The 27,846-nt window shown below is 44.4% G+C and overlaps 1 protein-coding gene across 1 annotated transcript; it reads left to right on the top strand.

The window, feature by feature from the left end:
• The first annotated feature begins 24,739 nt into the window (after positions 1-24,739).
• Positions 24,740-26,248, top strand: LOC135828011 (uncharacterized). The gene has a single exon (XM_065340448.1). The coding sequence runs from the start codon at positions 24,740-24,742 to the stop codon at positions 26,246-26,248; it is 1,509 nt and encodes a 502-aa protein (XP_065196520.1).
• Positions 26,249-27,846: the final 1,598 nt, after the last annotated feature.

The raw sequence follows: 27,846 nt of genomic DNA, 5'->3' as shown, positions 1-27,846 counted from the left end.
CAATAAGGCAGCTTCATAGCTGAGCTGCAAGGAGTAGTTCAGTATGACGTGTTCAGAAAGAAAAGAACAGGATCGATGAGTAGGGTTATCATCCTACGCTATATGTGTTCTATTCTCCACACGCTGTGACTGGGCGTCCACAAATCTTTTCATATCTTGCATAAATATATTCCGTTGTTCTTTATTGTGTTCATAAACCTTCATGAACGTACCACAGCCGAACATTCGCACCATTAATGTTGGCTTTATATTTGGACCTATTCGTACATCATGGTGGTTCTTCAACAATCCAGAGCAAATATAGTAGTGGTCAATGTTATACTTATCCTGCTTGTAGGGACAGCGTGTTATGTGTATGAGGTCTCCAGCCACTACATCGCAAATAGGACAAGACGAGGAGTTCGAATTAGCGGAAGACGTGTGGCTAGTCTCTGCACAGTCCCAAGTAAATCCGATGTCTAGCTTCCCGGATGTGCATTGTAAAACAATGAATGTTACTCCAAAGTCACGGTTTTGAACTGGTTCAGCGGCGCGTGCCGTAGCAACTCCATCCTTTACTTGGCGTATGTCCACGCCCGGGAAAGCCTGGGAGAATTTGCATATGATCAACCCACTTTTTACGGATTCTCTGGGATAAAGGAAATGTCGGGAAAGGAAGCTCGCCCTGGATCTGAACACGAACAACCAAGTTTTTAAAGGGAAATACATGTCCATATCCCTGGCCAATGAACCGTTTTGAAAGCCTGGTAAACGACTAGGAGTATCCAGCAATAGTTCTAAGAGAAAAGCAGTCGGTTGACTATAGTTAAGATGGACATGGGCATGCACTTCCCCTTTGCTATAACCTGATATCGGCACTAGCACTGGAGCTGCCGGAGAAAACCCACCTTCAATTCTAGTGGCCCAGATTTGAATGCTGGAGACTTTCAATGCGGTATCAGACAACGGTTGGCTTCGACTATTTCTCACTAGAGCTGTAAGGTTCAAACGATCCCCAGCAAACGCCAAACACGTGTTGCGAGGAAAGGAACAACTCGACAAGTCGATGGCAGTGTTATCCACGACTTTACCCATGGCACCGAAGTGTCCTTCCAATTTGGAAGACTGCTTGCACGTTAATATCATTCCAAGCATTTGCGAACTTCCTTTGGCCATAATGTCATGGTACGCTTCTGTAAGACATTGAATCAACTTTGGACTCATTTGAATGAGGTCTTCCTTTCTTAGAGCACATCTGCGTGCATCACGTATGTGCTGAAGAGTACCTGTCACATTGTTCGTCTCCCGGTAATGGTCTACGAGTTCTATAAACTCCTTCTTCCGTATTTCACCCTCGCCAATCAGCTCCTCTTTTCGCTTCTTCACTCTGAGAAGTAGATCCTGGCACTGCTCATGTATCATTGTCTTGATACTGGACACTTGACTTGCAGATTCACACTCAAATGCTGTGAGAAGATCGCCGGCGTAATCCAGGCTTTCGTTCACTTCCTTTTCGTTGTCATCAGGGATCATTTTGCTCAGGCGCTCCTTAAGTCTGTGTCTTAAAGCTCCGGCTGCTTCAGCGCCATCATTGATATGATCGATATGTGACGCGTGCTCATCTTGTTCCTTACACTTTTCACACAAAACCTCCCGACATAGGGTGCAGTAATACTGCAACTTCATCTTCATAATTATGGTAAGGGCAAAAATGCACTCGCCCGGGATGAAGTATCTGGAAACCTTGAGCATCCACCACGGCAGAATGGACTAGGTGAGAGCTCTTTGATTCTTGTGGGATGTTTGGAGAATCCATGCTTTCATCAGTAACGATTTGCTGATTATCGTCTTCAACTTTCGCCTTCGTGGTTCCATCATGACTATCTGGGACAGTGAGGAACATGGAGTCGTCAACCAACACCTGTTGGTAATTGCGACCGGGTGGTGGACATGGCGTAGTACGTCGACATTTGGAACAGCGTATCCTTCCATCTTGCTGAATACTGTGCGGAAGACAGTCTAAGCAGATCTTGTGAAGACACCTGAGAAGTTTTCCTGCTTTCTCTGCTCCATTTTTGCAGGATACACATGGTGGCCGCATCTTACTAACGAACCAAATAAAATCCCTTTAAAAATTAGTCTGAACTGATGTTCAGCTGTATATCAAAGAGATTTCACCAAGAAAATATTACGCTTCTCGAATGAACGATTTGAAACTGTCGTTGAGATCGACCTACTTAAATGGGTGAAAGTTGTCGTCTTATCAGATTGGCGAAAATTTCAGTGCCTTACACGTATACCACCCACCTCTTCTTACATATATACGTGCAATATTAGATAATGTTTTGGATAGCGAAACTGCGCAAGGATGTTCGCGTATGGGCTGGGGAAATTTGGGCGAATGGTCTCGCGACAATTGAGTTTTGTTTTCACTTTGTCGGCTCATAGCAGAAACCTTGCACTAGCAGACAAAGCAATGTGTTGATCTACGGCACTGATGAAGAGCAAACCATTTCATATGGGTGATTCATCACCTGTCCCCGATGAAGGAGACTTTCTGTAGAAGTTTATTTCAAGCTTTGTTCAACTACTGCTTTCAACGTTTTGAGTATTCTCGTGAAATTTCGTATTTCGTGCCATTAAGGGAAAATTCGCGCGAAAGGTTCCGTCTTGAACATCTTTTATTGACCGAGTACCAGAGAAAATAAATTTCAGCGCAATTCAAATGCAACGCCATGTGTAGGAAATGCTCATTTCGCTAGAAAGTTCAAGAATCTATTTATTCATTTATTTCTTATTTTTCTGAAGTCACTAACTAACTTACATTAAAATTACAGTCTTCTCAGATATTTATTTACCAGTTTTCATTCCGTTTGGCTATTGCAGACGCTCGTTTGTAGTGTGCGTCTCATACTACGTAACTGTTTCTACGTACCGGTAACTTCCTCAGCGGACACAGATACGTGTAACGTGTGCACGTATAACTTGTTCTACATACGCGCGCACCCCTTTGTGTGCGCATGCTGTTCCTTTTTTGCTATGCTCTTGTAAAATGAAATCATTCTTGTTTTCGAGTTATCTGTCGTCCATTGGTTGGACTTCTTTGGAGCGAATAATTATTGAAAGGAAGGGTCAAGATGTATTCTCTTGTTGGAATAATGAGCATGAGCCTGATGTCAGTGATGAGGATATAAATTTAGTTAATCCTCCAGTTCCCACGGAATTCGTATGTTGAGAATTTCGTACATGGTCCTTCGAGCTTCAACACGAGCCCGAGAAATTTGATTTGTGATTATGGCCGAGACGGAGTCTGAGGATCAGCCAAAGACGACAACAGTGTTGGTCCAACGGTTAGTTCGATTGCGTGGAGCACATCGGTCAGCTGCCTCCAAATTGGTATCTAGAATCGATGATTTTGTGGAGAAGATTTCCTATGTTACGAGGAGCTCACCCGAGTGGCAAGGGGAAGATCTCAGCGTAAATGATAGAGAGGATTGTGCCTTGGACCTGAAGAAACTCCGGGAGAAAGTGGATTTGCTGGGTCGCTTGGACTCCCAAATTTTGGACGCCATCGAGAACGACGACATTGAATCTGAAATTTGTGATGCAGCGGATTATCTTATGAAGTACGAGTCCCGCATCGGCAGGGCTACGCGAGCCATTTCAGATGCAAGTCAACTGTTGGAGAATATCGCCAGTGTACGGGCTTCCCAATCCTCACAGCCAAAGTCAGAGTCACTGTCACCCGTTTCCGGAAAGGATGAGTGCTGCACAACAAGCAAGGCCAAGGGCAATCTGGACAGTCGGGAACCAGCTCCAGATGAGACTGGTGAGGACTCGCCATTTGTCGCCCCGTGTGACTCGCGTTCCAGTGTAGTATCTAGTACGAGTGCCAGTAGTGGAAGCAGCTTTCACCACCGGATGAAGCTGCCCAAGCTCGAGATTCCTAAGTTCAGCGGTGACATCCGAGCTTGGTCCTCGTTTTGGGACATGTTTGGGTTGGCCATTGATGGCAACGACACCCTGGATGACGTTGATAAGTTCAACTACCTAAAGTCCTTGGTAGTGGGAGAGGCACGAGAGGCAATTGCCGGATTTGCCCTGACAGGAGCCAACTACAGGGCTGCAGTTGACGTCCTCAAGCAACGATTCGGCAACGTCCAGGTCATTGTCGCCAGCCACATGGAGGGCCTCTTGAATGTTGCTTCTGTGACCAGCGAGGATGATGTAACTGGCCTCAGGAAGCTATACACCACCGTTGAGACACACATTCGTAGTTTACAGTCCCTCGGGATGAGTCGCGAGTCTTATGGATCCCTGTTGACGTCTGTTTTGATGTCCCGATTACCCGCAGAGTTCCGGCAAAGACCTGTCCGAATGCATACTCTTGTGTCAAGTGTGGTGGGAGCCACAACGTAGCCATATGTAGTGGTGAGAGGCAGCAGAAGGCAGAGATGAACACGCAGGCTGTTGCTGCGAATGCTTCCGTGGACCCTCGCAGACAGGAATCGGTATTGCTACAGACCGCCAAGGCCGTGGCTTATAATGTCACACAGTCCGATCGCAGCGCCGCTATCCGACTGTTGATGGACGGCGGCAGCCAACGGACGTATGTTACGATCGCTCTCCGTGACGCTTTGCAACTGCCGGTCCTGGATCAACGTAAGGTCATCATCAAGGCGTTCGGCCAGGACAACACAACGTCCCAAGTAGTTGATGTAGTTCAACTTGGAATCCGAGTCCCCGACGGCGAGGACATCACGGTACAAGCCTATGCTGTGCCGCTATTGTGTGACCCGATTACTGGCCAATCCATGCACACGTCAGTGGAGTGCTGTAGTCACCTCGATGGATTGGCGCTAGCCGACACCAGATATGACACAGGTACTCGATCAGTGGATCTGCTAATCGGCGTGGACCTCTACTGGACTATTGCAACGGGTAACATCATCCGAGGTGCCGACGGACCTGTGGCCGTTGAGCCAAAGCTAGGGTGGGTCCTATCCGGTCCAGCCACCGTACTTCCCACGCCAGAAGATACCAGTGCACTGGCCACGCACGTCTTCTCCGTCGAGGAAGAGACATCTGACGGACAGGAAATCGGCGCTAGTAGCATGCCCGAGGAGTTTAGTGCAGAGATGAGCAGAAGAGAAATGGAAGTCGTCGACAACTCAGCCGCCTTACTGACAACGACACATCCATCGTCAGACATCGGACTGGTCATCGACTGTACCCGCTTCAGCAATTACAACCGACTTCTGAGAGTGACAGCTACAGTGCTGAAGGCCGTACAGCGCTTCAAGTCTAAACGGCAAGAGAGTGAGAGCGAACTCACGGCTGGAGATTTAGATCTCGCCGAGAAGCTGTGGATCAACCATCTGCAACTTGCGCTCCCGTCTCATCAGCACTACAAGTCTTGGCAGGCAGAATTCGGTCTGTTTGTGGACAACGGTCTCATCCGCTGCGGTGGCCGACTCCAGAACTCTGATTTGCCTCTGACAACCAAGCACCCGTACCTTCTGCCGAAGGATCACCACGTGACTGACCTGATTGTTAATGAGTGCCATGCCCGAGTGATGCATGGTGGGGTCAAGGCCACACTAATGGAGTTTCGCGCACGTTTCTGGCTCGTGAAGGGACGTCAACGGATACGTCAAATTATTCACAGCTGCACACGGGAAGAGACGGGCAAGTTAGTGCCGTTACGCTTCAGATGGGTTCAGGCCGGAAGCGCCATTACTTGAAGAGACCAGTCCAGCGCCTCTATCCCGTAGAGTTGTCTAACAGTAAGCAGGTTGACGTTGAGCAGCATGAAGACGCTCCAGCACGCCGACCAATATCGCAGAGACGCGCAGCTGCTCACGCAAATGAGATGAGACAAACGCTGATCACTAATAACTGCATTTAATTTGGGTCTAGTCACAATTGTCCATAACTGGCCAATTGGGGGAGTGTAGGAAATGCTCATTTCGCTAGAAAGTTCAAGAATCTATTCATTCATTTATTTCTTATTAAGTTGTCTAAAGTCACTAACTAACTTACATTAAAATTACAGTCTTCTCAGATATTTATTTACCAGTTTTCATTCCGTTTGGCTATTGCAGACGCTCGTTTGTAGTGTGCGTCTCATACTACGTAACTGTTTCTACGTACCGGTAACTTCCTCAGCGGACACAGATACGTGTAACGTGTGCACGTATAGCTTGTTCTACATACGCGCGCACCCCTTTGTGTGCGCATGCTGTTCCTTTTCTGCTATGCTCTTGTAAAATGAAATCATTCTTGTTTTCGAGTTATCTGTCGTCCATTGGTTGGACTTCTTTGGAGCGAATACTTATTGAAAGGAAGGGTCAAGATGTATTCTCTTGTTGGAATAATGAGCATGAGCATGATGTCAGTGATGAGGATATAAATTTAGTTAATCCTCCAGTTCCCACGGAATTCGTATGTTGAGAATTTCGTACACCATGTTTGTATTTCCTAAGAAGGTGCGTTATTTCGTACTGAAGGTGGAAACTGTTTGTGTCAAATTGCTTGGCTGATAAAGTGTACGTTTCCACACACGATGACACGCATTGTGACACACAATATGCCCAAAACAGATTATAAGGAAAAATTGGTCCTACTAATAATGCTGATGAGGAAGTCGGTGTGAACACTGCAATGCTCTTCGCGCGCGCCGCTTAGGTTTGATCTGATGTTCCGTCATAACTGAAAGGTGGTGGAGATGATGGACAATTAATCCGGGGTCGCGCATCGCAGTATCTTCCACGTATCTGCTAAAATAGCAAGGCAACACACAAATTGCGTGACGTATGGTTGTGTAAATGTCCCATCTTAACATCCGTCACACCATACCCTGCTGGTCAACAATCTCGCTTGCGGCGAGTCACTTTGATAACAATTCTTACAATGTACCCGTTAATAGGATGCAAACACCATGGACACCCACATGTTATCCAAGAAACAGACATTGATTAGTTTTTTGGCGGTCATCAAACAGATCAACCTTGCGCGGTTGGTGTCAGTTAAAAAGAATTACGGGGCCATTTTCAGGAATATGCAGACGAAACAATATAATTACTGACAAACCGCTAAAGTTCATCATGACAACACAATACATATTCTATAATGACCTGTTGAACGAGGAACAATATTTATGACTAATCAGAAAGAAAAGCACGATGTTTTGCAATGAAAAACCACAACATTCGATATTTGGTTTTGCTCCAGAACATTTCTGCGTGTATCGCATTCAAACATTCGCTCCTTTGATATTCACCTGCTACAATAATCTATACTTAACAAAGGAAACAATATAATCTATGACAAAACTCAAATTTTCATTATCACAAGGCAACAAGAAAACCTTAAAGTCGTTGAAGGAGGAAATTAACTAAGACGTGGTCATGAAGAAAAATCACGATTGTTGGCAAATAAAACCACAACAGGCCATATGTGTTATTGTCTATTCACTGGGGCTTGGAGTCAAAAAGGCTTTTATCTCTTGCATTGATTTATTTATTTCTTGTTTATCAAATTCAAAAACATCAACTCGTGTATCGCAGTGGAACATTCGCACCATCAATATTGGCTTCGTGCTGGAATCTATACGTACGCTATGGTTGCTCTTCAACAATCCAGAGCGAAGATCATAGTGGTCAATGTTATACTTACACTGCATGTAGGCACAGCGTGTTACGTGTATGAGGTCTCCAGTCACTAAATTGCGAATAGGAGTAGACGAGGAGTGCGAATTAGCTGAGGACGCGAGTACAAGTTTCATTTCTTGGCTAGTCTCTGCACAATCCCATGTAAATCCGATATCTAGCTTGTTGCATGGGCAATTTATAATGATGATTGCTACTGCAAAGTCTCGATTTTGAATCGGTTCAGAGCCTCGTGCCGTAGCAACTCCATCCCGAACTTGGCGTACTTGGAAGAACGTGGAAGCCTGTGAAAGAAAAGTTAGGAGTGGGTATGTTCGTATGGACTCGCTGGGAGAGCAGCACATTGGGTGAAAGACGCTGGCCCAGGATCTGAACACATGCAATGACGCTGTTAGAGGGTTACACATCTCTACATCTCTGACCATTGAACCATTTTTAAATGCTGGTAAGATACAAGGAGTATCCAGCATCAGTTCTAGGAGGAAGGCAGCCGGTTGACTACAGTGAAGCTGGACTTCTGCATGCACTTCACCTTTTCCACACTCTGATATCAGCACTTGCACTGGCGCTGACGGTGAAAAACCACCTCCGATTCGAGTTACCCAGATCTGAATGCTGGAGACTTTCAATGCGGCTTGAGACAAAGGCTGGCCTTGTCCATTTCTCACTCGAGCTGTAAGTACGAATCGTTCTCCTGAAACCGCAATGAACGACGGGTAAAGAAAGCAACAGCTTGACAAGTCAATGTCAGTGTTATCCACGACTTTACCCATGACATCAAGGTGTCTTTCTAGTTCGGAAAGGTTCTTGCACTTTAATGTAATTCTTCTCGTTAGCGAACGTCTTTTGGCCACAATGCCATGGGACGTTTGTGAAAGAAGTTGAATGGAATGCGGATGCAGCTTAACGAGGTCTTCATTTGTTAGAGCATATTTGTGTCCCTCGAGTATGTGCTGGACAGCGCCCGTTGCACTGTTCCACTCCCGATTACATTCGTGAAGTTCGACTAGCTCCTTTTTCCGAAATTCAACCCCGTTTCTCAGCTCGTGTTTTCTCTTCTTTACGTTAAGAAGTAGGTCCTGGCACCGCTCATGTATCATTGTCTTCATCCTGGACACTTGACTTGCAGAGTCACACTCAAATGCTGTGACGAGATCACTGGCGTACTCAAGACTTTCGTTCACTTCCTTTTCTTTTTCCTCAGGGAAGATGATGCGCAGGAGCTCCATAAGTCTCGGCCTTAGCGCTGCGGCTGTTTCAGTGGCATCATTGATCTGATCGATGTGTGGCGCATGCTTGATTTGTGCCTTACACGTTTCACACAAAACCTCCCGACATCGATTGCAGTAATACCGCAACTTCATATTAAAATGGAACGGGCAAAGGTGCGCTCGTCCGTGATGATGGTTTGGTTTATGGAAACGATAGGCATCTACCACGGTTGAACGGGCCTCGTGAGAGCTCGCTGTTTCTTGTGGGATGCTAGAAGAATCCATACTTTCATCAGCAACCATTTGAAGATCCTTATCTTTCGTGTTCGCCTTCGTGGTTCCAGCCTGACTATTCAGAATATTGTCAAACATGGAGTCATCAACCAACACCTGTCGGTGACTGCGACCGGGCGGCGGACATGGCGTAGTACGTCGACATTTGGAGCAGCGTATTCTACCATCTTCCTCAACACTGCCTGGAAGACAGTCTAAGCAGATCTTGTGAAGACACTTGAGAAGTTTTCCCGCCTTCCCCGCTCCGTCCTTGCAGAACACACACGGTGGCCGCATCTTGCAAACGAACAAAACCAAATCTCTTAGACTAGTCTAAGCTGCTGTTCACGGGTATATGAAGAAGAATGCACCAAGAACAATTTGCACTTCACAACTGAAGAGATTCCAACCGTCCTTGTGATCGCTTTACTTTCATGTGTGAAAGTTTCCGTTGAGAGAGCTGAAATGTCCAGTGCCATATTTTTGTATGTGCACAGCGAAACTTAGCGAGGAAATTGGCGTTTCCACTTCCGACAATTTAGACGAACGTTCGTACTATGTATGAGTTTTGCTCGCTTTTAGTTCGTCCAAATCAGAGAACTTGCACTAGCAGACACACCAACGTGTGAATCCACTGCACAAGCCATTCAATACGAATATTTCAACACCCGTTCGCGATGAACGAACGTTTCCTACGAAAAGTTGTGTGAAATTCCCCAATTCGAAACATCAAGCAAAATTTCGCGCGAAGCGTACCGTCTTGAAAATCTTTTATAGAATATTGACTAATAGTTTTCAACGCAATTCAAATACAACGCCATGTTAGTATGTCCTTAGAAGGTGCGTTATTTCGCACTGAGGGTGGAAACTGTTTGTGTCAAATTGCTTGTCTGATACTAGTAGATTGCACGTTTGTACACACGATGACACGCATCACGTGACCCACGATATGCCAAAAACAGATAATTGGAAAAAGCAGGACTGGTCCAACCAGGTATGCTGATAAGGAAGTCAGTGTGAACACTGCAATGCCTCTCGCGCTCGCCGCTAAGGTTTGATGTGATGTTCCGTCATCAGGACATCGTGTAACGTGTGTAATCTATGTCATTCGGATCTTCCCGAGTTGTACAATGTACTGTTGAGATACCGAATTCAAATAAATCAATACCATACCATACCATAATCCATGTCTCTTATCACAAATTTGAACAATACATGTAAGCCAATAGTTATATTACCGATAGTGAAGCAGCGCAAACGTTCCACCGACGATCAAACCATCACAGTCGTAGGAGCAGGAAGCAAGTTTTTGGCTCCTGCCTTTCCATCTATGGAATAGCCTTTCGGCCACTTTTGTAAGTATAGGTGGACCTGGAACTAGTCCCAGCTCTAATATGGTGGAGAACTCAAATATGGACCTGGCCTTGCTGCTGGATGGGGAGATTCGTGACTTGGCCAAAAAGTCAGGACTTGGAGGTGTGGACTCGTTGGCCCGACCGGACCTTGTACTTCAACTTCGCGCCATGGACATCGGCAAATCAGGTATGCCAGCGCTAGTGAGCTCTATCAGTGCACTGTCCCCGACTATCACTGCATTAACTGTGGAAATGGTCTCCCTCAGGGAGGACAGGGATAAGGAAGTTAGAGAAATGAAAGCAACCATTGATGGCCTCATGGCGAAGATGATACACCTTGAGGAAGGCGGGAGTCCAAAAATGATTGCACAATCTACAAACCCGAGTACAACGTACAGTAGTGTAGCTAGTTCAGGTAGTACAGGGGCTGGGGTGAGGGAAACCGTCACTCGGACTCCCCCCAACGCACACTCTACCAACCGTACCCGTACTTCCCAAACATCGACACATGTACACCAGACCTCATCACGCACTGAAACACCACCGGCTGCACCAACCAGATCAACATTGGCTACAACTAGTACAAGTGAATATACGGGAAGCAGTTCGGATGGCTGGGCCGAAGTTGTACGGCGTCGGGTCACGTCCCGGTACGTGAAGCCTGTGGCCCCAGCTAACCCCAACATCCTCACAGGCGTAGAAAAAGTCGCGAAATCTGTGTTCTACGTGGGCAATGTCCACATGGAGTGTAGCGCTAACGCAATCACTGACTGGTGCAAGGACGGTGAGGTTGAGGTGCTCAATTGCAGTATTAGCGAATCCCGGACCTTTGGCACAGCATATGCACGACTGACTGTCCTAGCGACGGATGAAGGCAAAATACTCAGTGCAGGATTTTGGCCTGCGACAATTAGCCACACCGTCCGTAAGTGGCGCTTTGCCGACGGTACCAACGTGACTGAACGTGGTGGTGATAGTTCCTCGTCATAATCATGTTGTCTATGTCTTCCCTCAACTTGCATGCTACCCCATTCTACCCCAGATCAGAATCCGACCTAACGCTGATAACCATTATTGTCGGTCTCTCGTCAATAAATTAGCTGAACTTTCGATTGTTCTGGAGAGCACTAAGCCAAGTATCGTTTGCCTCACGGAGACCTGGCTGTGCCCATCTGTTTCCGTGCATGTACCGGGCTATTCCTGTTTCAGAAGAGACAGACCAGCACACAAGAGCCGAAATGCACACTCTTTCACTAGAGGATATGGTGGTGTCGCGGTGCTTGTCCGGACTGATGCTTTTCAACATATTCTCCACAGACCCGACCTGCAGCGTCAGGGCTGTGAATCTGCCTGGGTGGAAGTTAAGTCTAAATGCACCCCTAACCCTATTCTTGTATGTTGCATGTATCAACCCCCTTCCCAAACGGCGGAACAATTGTCCTTCTTCTCGGATATGCTGGTCGATGCTATACAGTCCTCTTGCTATGACGAGTGTGACTTCTTCCTGACGGGGGATTTTAATGCCAAACATAATGATTGGTGCTCTTCTGACTCCACCTCTACAGCCGGTACCAACCTACAGACAGTTTTTTCAATGCTAGGGCTCCAACAACTAGTGAGTTTCCCAACATACACTTCATCAGCGGGTGCCAACTCATGTCTTGACTTGTTGGTAACCAACAAACCCCGACATGTCCTCTCAGTTGACCACGCAGCTCCTCTTGGCACATCTGATCATCTGCAGGTTGTTTGTACGCTCAACTATGCATCGTGCTCGACACCACAAGCGACTGCTAAATCGTCCCTCCATCCCCAGGCTCAGTACAGGTATAAACAAGTGCCTACCCGTGTCTGGCAGGTTGTGAATGAAGACTTGTCTAGGTTGGACTGGTCATTACTTCATCGGCATTCTGATGTTGATGATGCCATTGTCCTGTTTGATGCTTTACTATAGTCAGCATTCCATCGTCATCTGTTGCCTTACAAAGTTATTCCGCGGACAGGAGACTACATTAGGCCTCGTCCTACTATGCGGGATGCATCCCGACCCTGGATCACTCCGGACCTCAAGTGTGCTGTGAAACTGAAGCGAGATTTGTATAGCATTTATAGGAAGTATCCAACCAGTGAAAACTTCATTGCCTTTAAGCGCAAGCGTACCGAAGTGAAGTGTTTGTCACGTACCCTCCATCGTCAGTATGTACAGTCGGTTCATGCCACCCTGTCTTCCCATGATCGCCCTAGTCTCCATCAATTTCTCCGCCATCTCCGTAAGAACTGTAGTCGGGAGCCGATCCGATCAATGACAGCTTCAGACGGCACGGTAGCAACAGATCCCGCAGACATAGCAGACATATTGAACACGCAGTTTACGTCGTTTGGACTTCCTGACGACCCTACGTGGCCTATACCATCACTCACCCCTTCACCCTCAATACCTGCGTCCCTCCTATCATTGTCGACTGGTACAGCCCAAGTGAGGAAATATCTCCGTAATCTGAAAACTGGCAAGTCCCCTGGTCAAGACGGAATTACCAACGAAGTTTGGAGAGCTCTTGCTCCGTCTGTTGCCTATCCTGTGTCAATTATCTTGAATATGTCATTTCGCGAAGGGAAATTCCCAGCCATGTGGAAAACTGCGGTAGTCGTGGCCACCTACAAAAATAGAGGACCACGCACCACCCCCAGCAACTATCGTCCTATCTCAATGCTCTCTACTTTATCAAAAGTGTGCGAACGTGTTGTATATGACATCATTTATGATCATGTTCGCATTTCACTTTCGCCAGCACAGTCGGGCTTGTCGGGGTGACTCCACCAGGTACCAGGTTACCCGCCTCGTGCAAGACATCCACACCGCCCGGAACGCCCATAACCATGTTGGTTTAGTTTTCTTCGATCTCGCAAAGACCTTCGACACTGTTTGGCACAGGGGTCTCTTGGCTATGCTTGGAACAGTATATCGCATTGATGGCAAGGCTATCGGCTGGCTCTCATCGTATCTCTCTAACCGACATCAGCTTGTACGCCTCTCAACCGTATTATCGGAGCCTTTACCCGTTACTTATGGAGTCCCCCAGGGTTCAATCCTTGGGCAACTGCTATTTCTCCTGTATATTAATGACCTCCCCGATATTGCCCCTGGTGTCAGCCTTTTCGCTGACGACACAGCTCTGCTTTGCTCCAATGCTTGCCCTATACGTCTGAACGAAGCCATGCAAGATAGCATTGGGAAAGTTATAACCTGGATGCATGATTGGAAGTTGCAGCCAAACGTTGATAAAACGGCAGCTATGTATATTTCCCCTTCTCCCCCTTCCCTGCCACTTTGTTTTCCTTCTTCACGTGTTGCTATTCGTATTGTTGAAGAGCATAAGCATCTTGGCGTTATTATTGACTCTAAATTGTCGTGGTCACCCCATGTGCAGTATGTCTGCAAGCGCACAAGCTCCATCCTTGGGGCTCTTCAAGCCCACTGTAGACATCTTCCTCTTTCTTGCAAACGCTTGTTTTATCGTTGCTATATACTGCCCTTACTTTACTACTGTGATACTGCTTGGTCTGGCATAACTACTACTGTATTGAACAAGCTAGAAACCCATAACCACATGCTCCTTAAAATCTTATTTAGCAAAGATCGTCGCTTTCCCTCCGCTAGTCTTTACGAAATTGCCAAGACCCCTTTCCACCCGACATAAGTACCACCTCTGTGTTCTCATACATAAAATATTACTAAATAAAATACCCTTGCATATGCAGGCTTATAATTGGTTCTCCGAAACACGGAATACCCGGAACTCATTCAGTCTCCCACGCGCTGCCTCCACCCTATTCACTAGATCCCCGATCTTTGCTGGCTATGTGTTTTGGGCAACATTACCAACGCAGGCCAAGACCAGCACGTCGATGGATAATTTTGTTGCTAAAATCTCTCCTCAATTATAGGTTTCATGTATATCCTGCTGGTTTGTCTCCTCCTTTGCCTTCTTTGCCTCTTATTTGTATTCTTTTATCTGTTTTACTGCTGTGGTTGGCTTTCACCCTTGTCTCAGTTTTACTGGCCGTCATCATGATGTGCCATGAGATAATTATAATAAATAAATAAATACGATATGTTCATGTTGCGACAAACACCACCAGATTGCTAAGTCCTTGACATAGAGAGCAAATCTACAGGAAAATGACAAAGACATTGCAAAGAAGTGTTCTAATCCATAATTTCCGTGTGAATGATTTCAACGAACAGTATTCCAATTGGACATAATCAATTGTTTTCTTTTGTGGCCGGAAAAGCAGCCTTCTAAGGTGGAGCAGATAAAAAGTTTTCTCGTGGATAACACTGGAAGATGGCAGAATACTGGTAAGAATTGGTTACAGCCAGAGTTCAAAATCAACGGGGTTATGCACTCACCCTCTTGAAGCTAAATCCTAAAGAGTCCGCAAGACGCAGAGGTGGAAAATGGTCATGTTGACCGCCATGTATTGTACATGAAAATCTCTGTGTATACACGTTACAATTTAGCACTTCATGCCGCAATATACACAAAAGGCTCACAAAAGGTTTGTGAAATGTGTCGCACCTGCGAGCTTCTTGTGTCAATGCAATCATCAGGCGACTTGTCGCCAATTGCCTGCCCATGCCTGTTCGATGATTGCATTGTCAATCTGTGCAAATTCTCAGATTTGGGGCAAACCCTCCAAACGGCCTTTGCCAGTTTGTGCCTTTTTGACGTAATTGTTCACTGCACAGTATTATCGTGCTCAGCCTTCTCCGTTGGCGAACGCAACCTTCTTGGTATAAAGCAATTTAAATGTAGTCAGGCCAATGTACTCGTGCACATAACTGTTTTCATGTCTAAGCAAAGCCGTGGTTGCACTGCCCCGAAATGAGGATTTGCAAGGAGTGCCTTTCGTCCAATAAGTGAAACGCCATGAAAAATAAATTAAGCGCAACTTGAACAGCCGAAATGGAGTTTACCCAGTGTGCTTCAGGCTTAGACGATCACGTCTCGGGACTGGTAGCGAGTCACTGAAAATTTAGACCTGGCTGAAGGAGAAGGTACAAGTAAAAAGATACTGTTTCGCAGAGCTGCCTCTGCTGAGTCCAGTCAAGGAAACCGTTGAAAAGACCTGGAGTATCTCATTGACTTCATGTCAAGTCTAGATACCCCAATAAGCACGCTGCAGCAGCGCGTGTCTGACTATCCGTAGTGAACCATCCCCAGTTAGCTGTGGACAGCTTTACAAGGGTGTATACAAATACCGGTATACCATCCACAATATTCTGTGTCTGCATCCTCTGTTCAAACTGAGCAATGCTGTCATGTGCCCGTTAGCAGGTACGTCTTGTTATTTTATTTCTATTTCTGTTGTCATTTCTCTTTTATTTCCATGCCGCACCGAATGCTCGGTGCTCATTTCCCAAGTCCATTTAGCACGTGCGAATTTGTGGGCGGTTGACACCGCTGACATTGACGCGTAAGTGCATAATAATAATAATTTTAATATGGCAATAAGTAGGACGAGCTGAAGCGACATGTGGACTACTTTATTAACAATGTAAGCGATGGAGACGATGCAAGAAACAACCTAAAGGGTAAGGAAAAATACATGTAAACACCATTGTCCAGACCACGTCTAAGGAACACTACGTTAAATGCAACACTACGATAATGAAATCGTGACTTCAGCGCATGGTTCAGAATATCTATCTGAGTCTGGCTATATCTCGACCTGAAGTATTTAAAAATTCGACGAGGAGACAATAATTTTAATATGGCAATAAGTAGGACGAGCTGAAGCGACATGTGGACTACTTTATTAACAATGTAAGCGATGGAGACGATGCAAGAAACAACCTAAAGGGTAAGGAAAAATACATGTAAACACCATTGTCCAGACAACGTCTAAGGAGCACTACGTTAAATGCAACACTACGATAATGAAATCGTGACTTCAGCGCATGGTTCAGAATATCTATCTGAGTCTGGCTATATCTCGACCTGAAGTATTTAAAATTCGACGAGGAGACAATAATTTTAATTATGGCAATAAGTAGGACGAGCTGAAGCGACATGTGGACTACTTTATTAACAATGTAAGAGAAGGAGACGATGCAAGAAACAACCTAAAGGGTAAGGAAAAATACATGTAAACACCATTGTCCAGACAACCTTAGACGTTGTCTGGACAATGGTGTTTACATGTATTTTTCCTTACCCTTTAGGTTGTTTCTTGCATCGTCTCCATCGCTTGCATTGTTAATAAAGTAGTCCACATGTCGCTTCAGCTCGTCCTACTTATTGCCATATTAAAATTATTGTCTCCTCGTCGAATTTTTAAATACTTCAGGTCGAGATATAGCCAGACTCAGATAGATATTCTGAACCATGCGCTGAAGTCACGATTTCATTATCGTAGTGTTGCATTTAACGTAGTGTTCCTTAGACGTTGTCTGGACAATGGTGTTTACATGTATTTTTCCTTACCCTTTAGGTTGTTTCTTGCATCGTCTCCATCGCTTACATTGTGAATAAAGTAGTCCACATGTCGCTTCAGCTCGTCCTACTTATCGCCATATTAAAATTATTGTCTCCTCGTCGAATTTTTAAATAATTACTGTCTCCTCGTCGAATTTTTAAAGACTTCAGGTCGAGATATAGCCAGACTCAGATAGATACTCTGAACCATGCGCTGAAGTCACGATTTCATTATCGTAGTGTTGCATTTAACGTAGTGTTCCTTAGACGTTGTCTGGACAATGGTGTTTACATGTATTTTTCCTTACCCTTTAGGTTGTTTCTTGCATCGTCTCCATCGCTTACATTGTTAATAAAGTAGTCCACATGTCGCTTCAGCTCGTCCTACTTATTGCCATATTAAAATTATTGTCTCCTCGTCGAATTTTTAAATACTTCAGGTCGAGATATAGCCAGACTCAGATAGATATTCTGAACCATGCGCTGAAGTCACGATTTCATTATCGTAATGCTGCATTAAACGTAGTTTTCCTTAGACGTTGTCTGGACAATGGTGTTTACATGTATTTTTCCTTACCCTTTAGATTGTTTCTTGCATCGTCTCCATCGCTTACATTGCCAATAAAGTAGTCCACATGTCGCTTCAGCTCGTCCTACTTATTGCCATATTACAATTATTGTCTCAGCGTCGAATTTTTAAATACTCCAGGTCGAGATATAGCCAGACTCAGATAGATATTCTGAACCATGCGCTGAAGTCACGATTTCATTATGGTAGTGTTGCATTTAACGTAGTGATCCTTAGACGTTGTCTGGACAATGGTGTTTACATGTATTTTTCCTTACCCTTTAGGTTGTTTCTTGCATCGTCTCCATCGCTTACATTGTTAATAAAGTAGTCCACATGTCGCTTCAGCTCGTCCTACTTATTGCCATAATTAAAATTATTGTCTCCTCGTCGAATTTTTAAAAACTTCAGGTCGAGATATAGCCAGACTCAGATAGATATTCTGAACCATGCTCTTTTATTTCCATGCCGCACCGAATGCTCGGTGCTCATTTCCCAAGTCCATTTAGCACGTGCGAATTTGTGGGCGGTTGACACCGCTGACATTGACGTGTAAGTGCATAATAATAATAATTTTAATATGGCAATAAGTAGGACGAGCTGAAGCGACATGTGGACTACTTTATTAACACTGTAAGCGATGGAGACGATGCAAGAAACAACCTAAAGGGTAAGGAAAAATACATGTAAACACCATTGTCCAGACAACGTCTAAGGAGCACTACGTTAAATGCAACACTACGATAATGAAATCGTGACTTCAGCGCATGGTTTAGAATATCTATCTGAGTCTGGCTATATCTCGACCTGAAATATTTAAAATTCGACGAGGAGACAATAATTTTAATTATGGCAATAAGTAGGACGAGCTGAAGCGACATGTGGACTACTTTATTAACAATGTAAGAGAAGGAGACGATGCAAGAAACAACCTAAAGGGTAAGGAAAAATACATGTAAACACCATTGTCCAGACAACCTTAGACGTTGTCTGGACAATGGTGTTTACATGTATTTTTCCTTACCCTTTAGGTTGTTTCTTGCATCGTCTCCATCGCTTGCATTGTTAATAAAGTAGTCCACATGTCGCTTCAGCTCGTCCTACTTATTGCCATATTAAAATTATTGTCTCCTCGTCGAATTTTTAAATACTTCAGGTCGAGATATAGCCAGACTCAGATAGATATTCTGAACCATGCGCTGAAGTCACGATTTCATTATCGTAGTGTTGCATTTAACGTAGTGTTCCTTAGACGTTGTCTGGACAATGGTGTTTACATGTATTTTTCCTTACCCTTTAGGTTGTTTCTTGCATCGTCTCCATCGCTTACATTGTGAATAAAGTAGTCCACATGTCGCTTCAGCTCGTCCTACTTATCGCCATATTAAAATTATTGTCTCCTCGTCGAATTTTTAAATAATTACTGTCTCCTCGTCGAATTTTTAAAGACTTCAGGTCGAGATATAGCCAGACTCAGATAGATATTCTGAACCATGCGCTGAAGTCACGATTTCATTCTCGTAGTGTTGCATTTAACGTAGTGTTCCTTAGACGTTGTCTGGACAATGGTGTTTACATGTATTTTTCCTTACCCTTTAGGTTGTTTCTTGCATCGTCTCCATCGCTTACATTGTTAATAAAGTAGTCCACATGTCGCTTCAGCTCGTCCTACTTATTGCCATATTAAAATTATTGTCTCCTCGACGAATTTTTAAATACTTCAGGTCGAGATATAGCCAGACTCAGATAGATATTCTGAACCATGCGCTGAAGTCACGATTTCATTATCGTAATGCTGCATTAAACGTAGTTTTCCTTAGACGTTGTCTGGACAATGGTGTTTACATGTATTTTTCCTTACCCTTTAGCTTGTTTCTTGCATCGTCTCCATCGCTTACATTGTCAATAAAGTAGTCCACATGTCGCTTCAGCTCGTCCTACTTATTGCCATATTACAATTATTGTCTCCTCGTCGAATTTTTAAATACTCCAGGTCGAGATATAGCCAGACTCAGATAGATATTCTGAACCATGCGCTGAAGTCACGATTTCATTATCGTAGTGTTGCATTTAACGTAGTGATCCTTAGACGTTGTCTGGACAATGGTGTTTACATGTATTTTTCCTTACCCTTTAGGTTGTTTCTTGCATCGTCTCCATCGCTTACATTGTTAATAAAGTAGTCCACATGTCGCTTCAGCTCGTCCTACTTATTGCCATAATTAAAATTATTGTCTCCTCGTCGAATTTTTAAAAACTTCAGGTCGAGATATAGCCAGACTCAGATAGATATTCTGAACCATGCGCTGAAGTCACGATTTCATTATCGTAGTGTTGCATTTAACGTAGTGTTCCTTAGACGTTGTCTGGACAATGGTGTTTACATGTATTTTTCCTTACCCTTTAGGTTGTTTCTTGCATCGTCTCCATCGCTTACATTGTAAATAAAGTAGTCCACATTTCGCTTCAGCTCGTCCTACTTATTGCCATATTAAAATTATTGTCTCCTCGTCGAATTTTTAAATACTTCAGGTCGAGATATAGCCAGACGCAGATAGATATTCTGAACCATGCGCTGAAGTCACGATTTCAGTATCGTAGTGTTGCATTTAACGTAGTGTTCCTTAGACGTTGTCTGGACAATGGTGTTTACATGTATTTTTCCTTACCCTTTAGGTTGTTTCTTGCATCGTCTCCATCGCTTACATTGTGAATAAAGTAGTCCACATGTCGCTTCAGCTCGTCCTCCTTATTGCCATATTAAAATTATTGTCTCCTCGTCGAATTTTTAAATACTTCAGGTCGAGATATAGCCAGACTCAGATAGATATTCTGAACCATGCGCTGAAGTCACGATTTCATTATCGTAGTGTTGCATTTAACGTAGTGTTCCTTAGACGTTGTCTGGACAATGGTGTTTACATGTATTTTTCCTTACCCTTTAGGTTGTTTCTTGCATCGTCTCCATCGCTTACATTGTTAATAAAGTAGTCCACATGTCGCTTCAGCTCGTCCTACTTATTGCCATATTAAAATTATTGTCTCCTCGTCGAATTTTTAAATACTTCAGGTCGAGATATAGCCAGACTCAGATAGATATTCTGAACCATGCGCTGAAGTCACGATTTCATTATCGTAGTGTTGCATTTAACGTAGTGTTCCTTAGACGTTGTCTGGACAATGGTGTTTACATGTATTTTTCCTTGCCCTTTAAGTTGTTTCTTGCATCGTCTCCATCGCTTACATTGTCAATAAAGTAGTCCACATGTCGCTTCAGCTCGTCCTACTTATTGCCATATTAAAATTATTGTCTCCTCGTCGAATTTTTAAATACTCCATGTCGAGATATAGCCAGACTCAGATAGATATTCTGAACCATGCGCTGAAGTCACGATTTCATTATCGTAGTGTTGCATTTAACGTAGTGATCCTTAGACGTTGTCTGGACAATGGTGTTTACATGTATTTTTCCTTACCATTTAGGTTGTTTCTTGCATCGTCTCCATCGCTTACATTGTTAATAAAGTAGTCCACATGTCGCTTCAGCTCGTCCTACTTATTGCCATAATTAAAATTATCACATGGCACGTGATTGTTGCCCGTACTCCAGCGAATCAGCACCTTTCGCGCCGCGGGCAATAATATGCGATATTGCCCGCAAAAAAATGGTTTATTTGCCCGGAAAAAATAGTTTATTGCAGTGATCGCGTGACTACGACGACTCTGTAGACTGTACGACTCTACGACGAGTCGCAGTGTAGCATTGAGACGAATAGAAGATGGAATTCTTTTTGGAGATGGACATCCCGGCAATGGACATGGCCTCGGACCCCTGCCGTGTGGTGCTTGCAGGGATCATTTGTTGAGTCATGTTGGCAGCCTGACCGTCGGTAAGCTTGTGGATAAGATTCAGTTCTGCTCGAAGTGGTACTGTGATCACAAACAATTATTTGAAATAACACAAATTCAACTCAGCGTCGTGCGTTTTCAAATCCTCGCAAAGTCACTGCCTGTGTGTGGTCTTCATGTGCCACACAAAACTCTTACCAGGCTCATCTGTCCTCTGCCTTCACCTTTGCTTGAACAACAAACAAGAATTCAGGAATGTTTTGCAATGAAAAATACAGCTATCTGGAGCTGGAAAAAAAGAAGACAATTGCCCTCAGAATTGCACACCAGGGAGTCGTCAAATACTTGCACTTGTTGCAGTACTGTATTTGACAATTTCCTGATACACATGTAAACATGAAGAAACTCTTTGTGGTAGCACTCTAAATTTTTCAACTGAAATTTTGATTCTGCTGTATTTTATTGTCGTTGCCATGTCTATTGCTATGACGATGCGGTGCCGGCACTTTTTTTCTGTCTCCGTCTTTCAGTACTGTATACTCTCTGATGGCCTGTAGCAGACTTTTTGTTAGGGTGTAGGAGAAATATCTTCATTTTTCCTGTTTTGATAATGATAGCACATCAATATACATTGTGGTCATAATGTGTTGGCATTTGGGCTAATTTCAACAGCAGCCCAATAGTCTGCTCTGTGTGCCATGTGATAAATTTGTTATCGCATGGTTGCTGCGGGCCTTATGGCATATTATTGCCCCTCGAGGTTAGCCCTCGGGCCTACGGCCCTCGGGCTAACCTCTCGGGGCAATAATATGCCATAAGGCCCTTGCAACCATGCGATAACATATAATTATTGTCTCCTCGTCGAATTTTTAAATACTTCAGGTCGAGATATAGCCAGACTCAGATAGATATTCTGAACCATGCGCTGAAGTCACGATTTCATTATCGTAGTGTTGCATTTAACGTAGTGTTCCTTAGACGTTGTCTGGACAATGGTGTTTACATGTATTTTTCCTTACCCTTTAGGTTGTTTGTTGCATCGTCTCCATCGCTTACATTGTCAATAAAGTAGTCCACATGTAGCTTCAGCTCGTCCTCCTTATTGCCATATTAAAATTATTGTCTCCTCGTCGAATTTTTAAATACTTCAGGTCGAGATATAGCCAGACTCAGATAGATATTCTGAACCATGCGCTGAAGTCACGATTTCATTATCGTAGTGTTGCATTTAACGTAGTGTTCCTTAGACGTTGTCTGGACAATGGTGTTTACATGTATTTTTCCTTACCCTTTAGGTTGTTTCTTGCATCGTCTCCATCGCTTACATTGTGAATAAAGTAGTCCCCATGTCGCTTCAGCTCGTCCTACTTATTGCCATATTAAAATTATTGTCTCCTCGTCGAATTTTTAAATACTTCAGGTCGAGATATAGCCAGACGCAGATAGATATTCTGAACCATGCGCTGAAGTCACGATTTCATTATCGTAGTGTTGCATTTAACGTAGTGTTCCTTAGACGTTGTCTGGACAATGGTGTTTACATGTATTTTTCCTTACCCTTTAGGTTGTTTCTTGCATCGTCTCCATCGCTTACATTGTTAATAAAGTAGTCCACATGTCGCTTCAGCTCGTCCTACTTATTGCCATATTAAAATGATTGTCTCCTCGTCGAATTTTTAAATAATAATAATAATAATAATTAAAAAGCTTCCGTGGAGATAAAAATGTAATCAACGCAATAAATAGAGTAAGCTGTAGGCAGAAAAAGCTGTAGGCAGACAAAGAATTTGTTTACGTTGAAATTGTTTGTGAATTTAGATCAGTAGTTCTCGTTTGTGGTTGCATGGTAACTTTCTAGTGGTGAATTTATCGCATCTGTTGTCACCTGATATCGTTGAATGGTGTAATGTTTCTTTCAGCTCTCATTTTATCGCGCTAGTTAGGGTCTAAATTATTACTTGCATTGTGCGTATATATATTGAGTTAAGAGCTTTTGTTGATTTGCCAGTAATCCTCTGATGAGATGGCGACGAAAATGTTTAGGAACAAGATCCTTTACATACATGAAAACAAGTTTTGCTTATGGTGTTTGTACTGAGTGCGCAGCTTACTCTATTTATTGCGTTAATAATAATAATAATAATTTTAATATGGCAATAAGTAGGACGAGCTGAAGCGACATGTTGACTACTTTTTTAACAATGTAAGCGATGGAGACGATGCAAAAAACAATCTAAATGGTAAGGAAAATACATGTAAGCAGAAAAAGGGCAATGGAAAAAAAGATGATTCGAACAAGTTTTCGTACAACACTCTTCAGGAATCACCGTTGTACTAAAGAACAAAATGAGAACAAAGGAAATAATATAGCAATCAAGGTAGGGTGACACGATACAATGACAGCACTGGAAGAGTGTTGTACGAAAACTTGTTAGAATCATCTTTTTTTCCATTGCCCTTTTCTTCTTACATGTATTTTCCTTACCCTTTAGATTGTTTCTTGCATCGTCTCCATCGCTTACATTGTTAATAAAGTAGTCCACATGTCGCTTCAGCTCGTCCTACTTATTGCCATATTAAAATTATTGTCTCCTCGTCGAATTTTTAAATAATAATAATAATACCATCCACACACATTTGCTATCCAAAGAACAGTCGTCGGGTAGCTGGGATGGTATAGTGATTGTCAGTGTGGATCAAGGAGCTCATTTCAGCAAACAAACCCAAAACGGCTTAATCACAGACAAAATCCAGATGTGAATCATGGCCAGACAACACATAAGATTTCTAAGCCCTCGAACAAGGAAATCATGTTGTCGTGAATATGCATCACGAATCCGCGTTACGCTCATTATGTCTTTATTTGTTTATGTGTTACATCATGTTGACGTCATGCTGATGTCTTGCTGCACGCATCGCGTGCAACGTTTTGCAGCTCTCAGCCCGGAGCATGCGCAGCGAGCCTGTGGCTCCTTTTTTGCTGCCTTTTCCCTTTTGCATGCTTCACTTGTCTCTACTTGTCTCAACTAATTACTTGTCTCAAATAAGGTTTTCTGGTGACACTCCTTTTCAAGTCACCTAATCCTTTCAAGTAACAAGTGCAATGTCGTTCCGTGAACCGGAACCACTCCCGGGTTTCGGCACCAAGTTTGTGCGCAACTTTGAACTGTTGAGTGGGAGAGCTTGTATAGCCACGCACAAATACGTCTTGGTAACTCAAATATGGAGTGGTTCCGGTTCACGGAACGACATTGCACTTGTTACTTGAAAGGATTAGGTGACTTGAAAAGGAGTGTCACCAGAAAACCTTATTTGAGACAAGTAATTAGTTGCGACAAGTAGAGACAAGTGAAGCATGCAAAAGGGAAAAGGCAGCAAGATCACCACTCTCTCCAGTGGGAAGCAACATCCGCTGGCAACTAAGCTCAACTTAGTGCTCGACAACGGAGTACTGAGATGCCGTGGAAGACTGGAGAATGCTGACCTCTGCTCCAAATCGAGGTTTCCCGTCCTGATCTCCAAGGAACACGCCATTGCCAACCTGATCATACGTGATTGCCACCTCAAGGTCATGCATGGCGGCGTAGCGCACACACTATCCCGTGTCCGATATCAGTTTTGGATCCCGAAAGGCAGATCAGCTGTAAAGGCCCTCGTGCGCCGCTGTCAGACGTGCATTCGCTACGAAGGCGCGCCATACAAGACACCTCAGATGAGTCCGCTACCTTCTACCAGAGTGACCCAAGCGCGACCATTCTCACACATCGGCCTGGACTACTTTGGCCCAGTCCTCGTCCGTACACAGTCAGAAACCGCTAAGGCATGGGTCTGCCTGATCACGTGCATGGTGACCAGAGCTGTTCATTTGGAGCCAGTCCACGACATGACAGCTGCCGAGTTTCTGCTTGCATTGAGACGTTTCGTCGCCCGCCGTGGCACGCCAGAGCTAGTTGTGTCCGACAACGCTCCCCAATTTAAGCTGGCCAAGTCCGCTCTTGACATTGCCTGGAGCAACATTGTGGTAGACACCAGTGTTACGTCCTACATTAGCCGCCATCAAATCCAGTGGCACTTCATCGTCGCCAACTCTCCGTGGATGGGTGGAATGCATGAAAGGCTTGTGGGTATTGTCAAGCGCTCCATGCGCAAGACCATTGGGAGACGCCTCCTCACATACAGCCAACTCGCCACTCTCCTGCCAGAAGTTGAGTCTGTTGTCAATTCTCGGCCGCTAGTCTATGTCGACGAAGAACAGTGCACAGTCCTGACGCCTGGTCATTTTATCAGCCTGTCTGCCACACAGGGGTTCTTCACGGTCAGCAACGATCCAACCGACCCGGATTATCAGCCTATCAATTCCTCTGCAGACAGCCTGTTGGACCTTTGGAAGAAGGGCCAACGACACCTTGATCAGTTCTGGCTCGCCTGGAGGAACGAGTACCTCCTCAGTCTGCGAGAAGCCCACACGTCGTCTTTTAAGCAGTCAAGGACTCGATCCTCAACGTTTCCGAAGCCTGCTGACGTTGTCCTCATCAAGGAGGAGTTGCCTCGCGGCCACTGGCGCCTTGGACGAATCCAAGAAGTACACACCAGCAGTGATGGCAACATCCGCTCTGCCACCGTCCTCACTTCGGACAAACGTACCATCAAGCGGCCAGTAAGCTTACTGTGTCCGCTTGAGACCAGCAGTACCTCGGAATCCCCAGGTACCCCAGCTCAGGAGACCAGCAGTACCTCGGAATCCTCAGCTACCCCAGCTCAGAAGACTAGCACTCCCGTTGCAGTCGTACGAAGACCGACACGAGCCGCTGCCAGCAAGTTTCAGTCCAACTTGCAGGATTTGATCGCCGATGGCCGTGTTTAACTCTCTCTCTCTCTCTCTCTCTCTCCCTCTCGCTCTCGCATTCTTTATGCTCTTCAGTTATCTTTCCACATGTTTTGTGGGAAATTTCTCCTTGTTATTAATTATGGTTAATTCTGTTCTCCGGCCAATGCCCGGGGAGTGTCGTGAATATGCATCACGAATCCGCGTTACGCTCATTATGTCTTTATTTGTTTATGTGTTACATCATGTTGACGTCATGCTGATGTCTTGCTGCACGCATCGCGTGCACCGTTTTGCAGCTCTCAGCCCGGAGCATGCGCAGCGAGCCTGTGGCTCCTTTTTTGCTGCCTTTTCCCTTTTGCATGCTTCACTTGTCTCTACTTGTCTCAACTAATTACTTGTCTCAAATAAGGTTTTCTGGTGACACTCCTTTTCAAGTCACCTAATCCTTTCAAGTAACAAGTGCAATGTCGTTCCGTGAACCGGAACCACTCCATATTTGAGTTACCAAGACGTATTTGTGCGTGGCTATACAAGCTCTCCCACTCAACAGTTCAAAGTTGCGCACACATGTCGTGAATAGCAAGCGTAAATATGTGAATATATTTTTAGCAGCGTAATGCACGATTTGTGGCAATGAAAACCATAACGTGCGATAGCTATTGTCTCACATCCTTGGCTTGGGAAACAGTTTCTATTTTCATGTCTTGTATGAAAATTCATACAGTTGTTTTTTATTGTGTTCGAAAGCAGTTATATCTGTATCGCAGTGGAACATTGCCACCAATAATTTTGGCTTCTTATTTGGACCTATTCGTACTTTATGGTTGTTCTTCAACAATCCAGAGCCAATATCATAGTGGTCAAAGTTATACTTAAGCTGAGTGTAGGGACAGCGTGTTGTATGTGTGATGTCTCCAGTCACTAAATCACAAAATAGGAGAAGACGAGGACTGTGAACTAGCAGTAGAGGCGAGAACACGTTTCCTTTCTTGGCTAGTCTGTGCACAGTTCCACGTAAATCCGGTGTCTAGCACAATGGATGGACAATTATTATTGATGAATATTACTCTCTCGGTCTTCAACTGATTGATTGATTCGTGCTGTAGCAACTCCATCCTCTACTTGGACTATTTCCATACCAGCGAAAGCCTGCGATAGATAAGAGATGGAATAGAGTCTACTTGTGAGTCCGGTCTAGGAGAGCACGGACGTTGGCCCTAGGTTTGTAGCAGCCAAGTTTTTAAAGGGAAAAACATGTAAGGCTCCTTGCTCAAGGATCCATTTTGAAATTCTGGTAAGGCACAAGGAGTATCCAGCAACAGTTCGAGGAATAAACCCGTCGATTGACTAAGGTTAGGCTGGACTGAGGCAAGCACTTCACCTTTGCTATAACCTGATATCGGCACCAGGCCAGGAGCTGCCGTAGAAAAATCACTTTCAACTTGAGTGGCCCAGATTTGAATGCTGGAGACTTTCAATGCGGCTTCAGACGAAGCTTGGCCTCGTCCATTTCTCACTAGAGCTGTAAGTTTGAATGGTTCCCGTGCAATCATAGCATACGACGGGAGGGGAAAGGAACAATTCGACAAATTAATGTCTGCGTTATCCACAACTTTACCCATGGCACCAAAGTG

Source organism: Sycon ciliatum, chromosome 12 (assembly GCF_964019385.1).
Source record: "Sycon ciliatum chromosome 12, ocSycCili1.1, whole genome shotgun sequence".
NCBI classification, from domain to species: Eukaryota; Metazoa; Porifera; class Calcarea; order Leucosolenida; family Sycettidae; genus Sycon; species Sycon ciliatum.
This window is presented reverse-complemented; position numbering and strand designations above follow the sequence as displayed.

Coding starts and splice junctions, on each gene's coding strand:
- LOC135828011 (XM_065340448.1), top strand. CDS start 24,740: ATGCAAAAGGGAAAAGGCAGCAAGATCACCACTCTCTCCAGTGGGAAG.